The 9,513-nt window shown below is 36.0% G+C and overlaps 1 protein-coding gene across 1 annotated transcript; it reads left to right on the forward strand.

The window, feature by feature from the left end:
* Positions 1–6,699: 6,699 nt before the first annotated feature.
* On the forward strand, positions 6,700–7,479 carry MELLADRAFT_89522 (uncharacterized protein; the record flags this gene model as incomplete). The annotated part of the gene is made up of 1 exon (XM_007412356.1): positions 6,700–7,479. One exon carries the CDS (start codon positions 6,700–6,702, stop codon positions 7,477–7,479), a length of 780 nt encoding a protein of 259 aa, XP_007412418.1.
* Between the last annotated feature and the right edge of the window lie 2,034 nt (positions 7,480–9,513).

A 9,513-nucleotide genomic window follows, 5' to 3' on the forward strand; every position in this document is an offset into this window, starting at 1 on the left:
CTAATAGATTTCTGAGCACCTTTTTCGTGTTGACCAAGAGCATGAGCTATAGCGGGAAATCCACAATGTCCATCCCCAGGAGGATCATAAATAGAAGTAACATAAGGTCTAACAAGTTCTAATAATTGATTATGATACTCTTCAATCTTGTGAGGATCTTGATAATGATTTAAATGATAAAATTCTTGATCCTTATCATAATCAGCTTTAATAATTTCTTCATTATAAGTTAAAGCTTTCATCATTTCTGCTTCTTCTTGTTCTGATTTTAAATCATTTGATTTAAAAACACGTAAATCATTTGAAAATTTTGAACTAGCTGAACTTTTTGAATTATCTACATCGTCTGAATCTTCATCTGAAACATCATTAAGATTTGTTTGATCTATATCAGTTAAATCTTCTGAGTTTATTAAAATTATTGATTTTTTAACATCATCTGAATCATTTGAACCATCATCACCATCTTCTTCTTCTTCTGAATATCCATCATCTTCATCAGTTGAATATTTAACAGCACACTTTGATTTAGCATGACCTAATTCTCCACAGTTACCACATTTCATTTTCCTCTTCCTTTCTTCTTTTTCAACGTGTTCAAACCTTGAAGGATCCCTCTTGAGTTTTTTATTTTTAGCGCCTTTAGGTCTTCCTTTATTTTTGGGTTTTTCTGATTTAGAAGGAGGTTGAACAGGAACTAAAACATATCTACCGCTGATTAACTTCTTCAAATCTGATTCAAATTTAGCTAAATAACTTTCATCTTGAAGTTTAATCTTTTCTAAATGTGATTCAATTTTAGCTCTGATTTCTTGAAGATCTCTAGGTGCATACTCAGTAAATAAATGCCACTGCTGATCAAACTCTTCAATAGGAATAGGTTGTTCTACAAGTCCTAAATACGTACTAATTTGATGAGCACATGGTATACCCCAAGTGGGGGTGAAATTCGAGTTGCAAGGTGGAAGTGAAAGTGAATCTGAATTTAAAATTAATTTGAGTTGATCATTTGCTTTCTTAATAGCAAATTGAGAAATTTTACCGTGAAGATCGTCAAAAATAGAATGAAATTTGTTGAGTTTTTTGGATTTTTGATGACGGATTGAGCCAATAATTTCATTTTATTGAATGTCCAGTGCGTTTTGAAAATGCTTCACCGTTGAATATAAGTCATGTTTAGTACTTTCTAAATCTTTTTTGATGGTAGAATGAGTTCCTTCAGTTTTACTAGTTGTACCGGTTCCAAAATGTTTGAGTTTACTTGTAAAAAGGGAAACAAATTTGCGCTCTTGAGAATACCATTTCTTTTCTATATAGTTGAGAAGATCCTGAGCGTGATTTTCAATTAAGTAATTTTTAATAAGATCTTTTGAGTTGTGATAATCTAAATTTGTTTGAGAAGAACAAAAGGAATTCCATAATTTAAGAAAATGATTTTCATTGATTTTTGATGATTTAGATTTGATATGACTTTGAATATTCTTGTTGATATGCCACAGACAGAGGATATGGTCAGCATCAGGAAAAATGATTTGAATACTGTTAATCAACGCTCTTTCACTATCAGTAGCAAATAACCTAGGTGAAAGTTCAGGATCACAACCTTCAAATAAAAGTTTAAATCGATATAAAGCCCATTCGTAAGTAGGTTGAGTTTCGTCCTTCATAAAACAAAAAGCCGCAGAGAAAGGTTTGTTAATTGAAGTAGTTCCCACAAAATGAAGACATGGTAATTCACAATCATTAGTTTTATAAGTGGCGTCTACTCCGTAAACGTGAGGGAATCGTAAAGCTAATTTGATTGAGTTAGGATGAGCACAGAATAAAGATAATAATTTTCCGTTATCGTCGTTATGAACATGATAATTCCATTTATTCTTGATGAAGAAATCTAACAAAGCGGTAATAGGATCCCTTCCATTTAATTCTTGAGCTCAAAATTTCTGTCTTGCATTATAAATGTCTTTCATGATAGGATTGAAACCAGGATTCTTGTCAAGAGACGTCATAATGTGGCAAGGTTTGATTGAAGATCTACTTAATTTTTGAGCCAACATGATCTGAATTAAATCTAATCTTCTATATATTGAAAATTCATTAGGAGATTGAAAAGGTTCATGATTGTGAGATAAATTATTAAGGAATTGTCCAGTACTACTATTCCTGACTTGATCTAAAACCCAATCACCAGTTTTCTTATTTTGTTTAATAACAGCCTTCCACTGACATCCCGTTTTCTTAGTTGAAGTAATACGTTGAGTAGCTTTGCTTTTTCTAGGATTACCACGATGACAGTGAAAATAAATTGTTTTATGGCATCCACAGTTATTTTTTGAAGAAGTTACAGATATTCCATATCCACCATTTAAAGATACAGAGTAAAGGTATTGCTTTGCCACCTTATCACTTCTAAAAAGTTTACCCCACCGTGGATCTTTGAGATCTAAACTTAAATCATTAACTATGTGAATAATAAGATTGATATTAATGAGAATGAATAATAATAAGAATAATTAATAATAAGAATGAATAATAATAATAATGAATAATAATAATAATGAATAAGAAGGATGAATTATAATCAGTATTAATTTGAAAAAAATTGCATCAAATTTCGAAATTAATTAAAGAAAATCACTCACCATTTGCAATTATAGGCCAGTCTGCATCCACAGCAGAACACGCCACGTGGATATCTGGAAGATCTGTTGAATAAAGAACCAAAAAAAAAAATAGATGGATCAACAACCAAAAACGTGGAAAAAGAAAATTTCAAAAAAAAAAAAAAAATCGAAAATATAATCAAATACCTTTGAGATTGATGTCTCCTTCAGCTCCAGCTTCATCTGGAAGATTATGAAGAGCTTCTACATGTTTTTGAAATTCTAAAACACGTAGAAAAACACATATTAATATGAAGAATTATCAATCATGTAAAAAAAAATATAAAAATTGAAACTCACCTTCACTGAATTTATCATCTTCAAAAGCTTTATTTTTTTTGTTGAAAGGATCTTTAATAATGTATTGCTTATTGATATGAATGAAGTCATCATTGTTTCCATCATCTGTTGAACCTTCTGCGTCTAAATCTGAATCTAAATCCATTTCATGATCTACGTGCTTTGAATCCAAATCCATTTCATCTCCGTGATTTAAATCTAATTGAACTTTGGAAAAGGGAGAAGGTTTTTGAGGTGGAAGTGATAAGGGAGCAGTTTGAAATGAATTTGAATTTGAAACAGAATGGGAAGTTCTTTTGGAAGGTGGAGTTGTCAAAACTACATTCTGATTAAAATCCGTATGAAACTTTTGATTATCTTCATTTAAATTCATTTCACTGTCAGGTAATTGTTGAATGGAAATATTCTGATTCATCTGATTATTTGACTGAATTGGATGAGTGAAATTGTTGAGATTCGGATTTAAATCATTCATCTGATTATTATTACTATTTGATTTGTTATAACTGAAATTTGAATTAGAAGAAGTGATTAAATTTGAAGAATTTGAAAGGTTTTGATTGACGGAATTAAAATTTGGTTGAACAGGATTATTCATCTTTGATTGATTGATCATATTCAAAAGAAGACCCAAAGTGTTATTGTCAATTTGATTCATACTATTTTGATTTAAGGTATTTTGAGTTTGATTTGGTAAATTTAAATTACTATTATTGAATGAATGAGTGTTAAAGTTGGAATTATTATTGTTCAATAAAGTTTGAGTGTTGAAATCCGTGTTAATAACACCATCATTAATATTCAATAAGCTACTTTGATTGTTCATTAAATTACTTTGATTCATCATTAAGGAACCTTGATGGTTTGATGGAATTTGTTGATTATTGTTGAATAAATGATTATTATGATTATTGAACATCTGATTATTATTATTCATCATCATATGATTATCATTATTCATCATATTATTCATATTATTCATCATTTGATTACTGAAGTTTTGATTTAAATTGTTGTTTATATTATTCATTTGATCATGTTGTAAACTGTTGAAATTGTTGTTGTGATTATTCATCTGATTGGTATTGTTGAAAGGTTTAAAATCACCCGTAGGGATTTGGTTGTTGTTGTTGTTGAAGTTGTTGTTTTTCATTTTAATTTGATGTGAAGAGTGAAAACCTGGCGTGACTAGCTTTAAAACTGAGAAGTTGATGATTTTTTGAAGGGTGGAGGGTTGAAAAAGTTCAAAGTCCGTGTTCTAGAGTGGAAAAGGGGGGAAAGGAGCCAAGGGGCCTCTATATCAGTGGATTTGTACGTGAAGTTTGACCAAACTTCCATGTACACACACGTGTAGGCGCGTTCCCACGCGTCTGAACAGCTGTAGGCGCGCAGAAATGACGCCTACATGGCTGTATTAGGAAAGTGGGCGCTTTTTTCCCACGCCTACATGCCGGAAAATCCATGTAGGCATGATATTCACCCGCCTACATGTCAAATCTTAAATTTAGGCGCTCAGAAATTGCGCCTACATGCAAAAAAAGGGATGTAGGCGTAAAATTCAAGCGCCTACATATGTAGGCGCACCCAAATTACGCCTACAGTCAAAAAAATAAAATGTAGGCGTAATTTCCGTGCGCCCACATATGTAGGCGCTTCAAATTGACGCCTACATTTCATTTTTGGAATGTAGGCGTATACAAATGACGCCTACATTGGTTTTCCAGCCTGTAGGCGTCATTTGAAAAGGGAAAAAGCGCCTACAGGCTGTATGTAGGCGCTTTTTCGTGGGAAAAAGGCATGTAGGCGCTGTTTTGGCAGCGCCTACATGGATTTTGCGTGGGCTGCAAATAGCAACGGCCTATTTTTAACTAACAGCTTCTTTCTTTTGGAAAAATTATCGACCTCTGGTTTCATTTCATTGCCGACTTATCAATCACAAGATGTATCTACATATATAAACCAAGTTAAGCTGACATTAATACCATGAAACCAAGTAATTCAATCAAAGAGAAAAGAAAGTCAATTCAAATATCTTAAGAAAAAGACTCAAAGTCTTACAAAGTGATCATGGTTTAGATAGATGATCAAGTTCTTTCACTTTTAGATAACAATTAACAAGAAAGCTTGCTTGGACAAAACTCCTGGGATTGTTCTGATCGATTTTAACTTACAAATGGTATCTCGTTAATTTGAAATGCTATACATCATCCAAAACCTTGATTTTTTAATGTGTCTTATATATTGTGTTTTGTAGTCTTTATTTGACTTTGAATCTTGCAATCAACTGACTCAAAATGGTCAAGAACCAAGTTGATTTGAATGTGTAGAGAACATGAATCATTCCGTAGAACCAGTATAAGTGAATCAAATGACATTAGTAGGCGTTCAAGGAGCTGATATTGTGGACTAAAACACTCGTTCTTGGTTTGGTTTGGCAATCAATGAGAATATTGTTGATCGACTTGCTTCACTTTCAAAAGGAAATACTAGAGAAATAACAGAGGGTGACATGATTAGATAGACAAATGATAAACTTAAACCTGCTTCAAAAAGAACTTCAATAAGAAGTTTTCAAGATTCTACACTTAATACTAATCATTTCCATCCTGGTTTGCTTGATGCCTTTAAACCGGGTTATGTGCATTATTCATCAGTTTATGAAAGATGACAATGAATGTACAATGGATGGTATGATTCTCTGCTTTGTACTGTCCACATGGTCGCATGAAGCTCCTAGGGCGACATCTATGACGGATCAAAGCCAGAGCCAGGAGTTGCGCAAGTCTGAATTTCAAATACACTGCAAAATGGGAGATGTGTATTGGTGTATCTTTGAAGATGAAAAAAACTGATTGTGCGCATTGGTTTTAATACTGACACTGGCGTCGATGACATTATCTTTAGCTTCTCTGAGGAGAGGTTGATGGTGATCTAACCATGGGGTCGAGGGTCCGTTGAGTCAAATGGCAGATGAGACAGTCCCTGGACAGCAGTGATATCAGTCTAGATTGTGTATGATTTGTCAAGTGGTGCAAACACAAATTACTGACTTACTGTAACATACCCAGACGGAGCATTTGAGCCCTTGATGGATGATTGAAAGGGGGATGAGGACAACCAGAGACGCGATAGAAGCGGTTATGCATGATGGTTTTGGCAGGAGGTGATTCAAGTTGTTGGAATGTTCAATGATTTAGGCCGCTTATGGTTGTTTTACAGAGGCTTCCGTCTCTTTGTTGAAGGGGGAAGTGTGGTTGATTGGAGTTTCAGACGTTGTTGGTCTGTGTAAATACAGTGGCTCACATCGTGGTTTGTTGAAGACGGCATCGGTGGAAGGCGGGTGATGCTTGAGTGGGATGTCGAGCGTTTTGGGTGTAGAGGTTGCAACTAATTGCAGTGGTGGTTGTCGTCGCTTGGGTGGGGGATGTACAGTCTGTGGTGTACCGTGTACAGCACCGAACAATGCCCGACCCGTGTACATGCTGTACAGAGGTCACGTGATTTTCCGCACCCGGGGAATCAAAAATCCCCGCGGAAAATCAATTATTTTTTGTAGTGTATTCATGTACCTGTGACCATATTCAACACCGCGTGGTTATTAGAAGACTCATCTTATATGAAAACTAAACGAACCAAGACCGTCAGCTGTACTTCCAATACTATATCATATGTTGGTTTGAAAATCGCGAGTGAATATCTTCTCAGTCAAGCGGAATGGTCTACCCGATTTGATTTAATGGTTCAATATCAGAAGACATATGATGAAAGAGATGATCAGAAAGATTTCCCGATTGCTCCTAGATTAACAGCTCATAAGGAAAATGTCTTACAGCTGCAGGAAGATAATCTAGGCATGTGGACCCCCTCAATGCAATACGACATTGCTCACCGACGGAATGTTTGGGAACACCGCATGCCTGACGGCTCTATGGCAGATGTTGGGACTTTAAACAAGACATTAGCAGCTCAAGCCTTAAGAGATGCAAAACATCACGGTGAAGATATATTTGGTGACAAGCCTTACATGTTACCCGGTGAATGGCAACACGTGAATCCAATAACTGGACGAATTCATGCTGCAGATGAGCCCTGGGACGATGAAGCGTTCAGCGGTCAATCTCAAGCCGCCATGCAGACGGGTCGACTAGTATCTCACCTAGCCACACCAACGATTCCGAATTTACCAGATCATTGTATGGCAGCAATCACACCAGCTAAGTCGGCGACAGCGCCTTCTTGGTTCAAAGGAAAAAACTGGGATCCCAATTATGTGAAACCTATACCGCCACCAATCCAATATGAACAACGAGGTGGCTTTGCAAATCTCAACAACAGCAATACATACCACAATAATCGCCCTAACCCGTATGCAAACCAGAACAATGCCAGAGCAAGCGGAAGCGGGAGTGGAAATGGTCTTTGCCCTGCGCTTGGTCCTGGAAGTTTTGTAAGAGGTTTAGGAGTGAACAAAAGTGGTGCTGTGAATCAGAAGAACAATGACGTGTCAACAAAGTGAGTTAGAGAATGGAGGTGAATGGTTCGGAAGGCGCTAGTTTTGTGTTATCCCCTTGTTCTTCCAAATATCTGTTTCCTCCTGAAGTCATGTCGCAGTCAATTCATATTGTTATGTTACCTAATTCCTCATTCTTGGGAAATTGTCATGAGATGTGTATGAGAATGAAATGTTGAAAAAAATTGACTTTTGATTGTTTTCTTCCTCTTTTTTTTCCTCTTGTTAACATGTCATGTGATCTACTTAATAAAGAGATTCCTATGTTTTGAGGGGACAACACTCAAGAGAAATTATGCACACCCAGATGAACGGCATCAAGAACCCACCCGTCATCGAGGAGAATAACAACCTAAGACTCCCTGAGTACGTTGTCAATGAGACATCAGTTCTGAAAGACTGGCCAACAAAAGCTTCCTGTGAGATGAACCTGGAAGAATCATTAGAAGTTAAAGGTCAACCATGAATTGGTGCATCCTGATCTCACTACCTATACTAATTGCAAATTGAATCATCATTTCTTCATTTCATGATTACAAGTTGAAGGTCAACTATGAATTAGTTTATCCATCAATCAACAGATCAACCGTAACTGAATTCTTTCTTCAACCCTGCATTCCATGAATAACATACTCAGCCTATTTTGCAAATCCTATTTTCCCGCCTATCCAGCAAACACGTACTCCCCACCATACAAACATCATTTCATAAGGATCTTCAGGAAATTCACCTCGCCTAATTTTTTGGGCTTCACCTAGATCTCTTTCTCCCACTCTACACTTGCTAAGTTGGAAATTGCATAATCCCTCTAATTGTATGTGCTCAAATTTCTCGACTAAAACTGCTCTTTTATATCTTCCATCATCATATTAAACTAATTACTCCCACATCTTGTTTCATTGTCTAAACCTACTGCTACCACCCGTTATCCAATCTACATGTCTGGCCCGTTTGAACGACTGGCGTATACTCATTTTATAATTTGCAAATAACACTCATATTGATCACTCTACTATTTTATCCGTCTAGATCTCATCGGAAGATACACCAAGTACACCAAATCAGGAAAGTATTTGGGTGCCTCCTGTTCCCGGGGTCTCACCCAACAACACCCAAGATAGTTTATGTATCATTGTCAATTTTGATGATGTGTACGTTGGTCTGACTCATCAGCGTAGTCCCAACATCACTCATGATGATCATCATTTTCATATTATTCATATTAAAGGAGATACATGAATTCAAACAAAATTCAACAAAACCTCCACTTCCTGCTCGGAAAATTGTGAGTTTTGAATGGCTCAAGTTTCCGACTTCAAACTTTCATCTTCATATTACTTGGATGATTTTCAAATCATCATCAATCAATCTTATGAATCTAAATCACATCCACCTTCAATCAATCGGTTCAAAGTCTTCTCAATATGTCCTATCAAACCCATCTCAATTCCCAAATCATGATGTCATGATTTCTCCCAATTGTTTGGTATCATTTCCTCAGATCCGGGATGTTGTTCAATCCATCACCGATCCATGAGAGGTAAGATTGATCAAATCAAATGTTAGGAAGTAAGTTCTACTTCTCACATTTCATCGTTGTAGTTCTGGATTGATGGTTTTCACTTTTCTGGAATAGGCATCTCACCACTGATGCTACCATCAAGCATCCAGTACTCAATCAACCCGCTTCCACCGGTGGTAGAGTCTGAGAAGACTTGGAAGGAATTTCCAAAATGGTGTCAGTCATGATTCTCATCACCTGTCTTCATACATCATCATAACCGACTTCAATTGACTTGACCTTTTTTAGACGTGTGATGACTGTGAACAAGATTTTCATGCAGCCATGTTCAACAAAGGCATGGCGAAAGGTTCCATAGGTTAGTTTTCCATTCATCCAACTCTTAACCATCAGATTTAAGAATCCTCACGACTTGATTTGTTTCAATAACTCACCAATTGGATCAACTTCAGATGGAACCCTTTCTTATCCTTAACAAAACTTCCACCTTGACTTTTGGTACGCATCAAATTGGGTCG

Source organism: Melampsora larici-populina, assembly GCF_000204055.1.
Source record: "Melampsora larici-populina 98AG31 unplaced genomic scaffold MELLAscaffold_30, whole genome shotgun sequence".
In the NCBI taxonomy this organism is placed as follows: domain Eukaryota; kingdom Fungi; phylum Basidiomycota; class Pucciniomycetes; order Pucciniales; family Melampsoraceae; genus Melampsora; species Melampsora laricis-populina.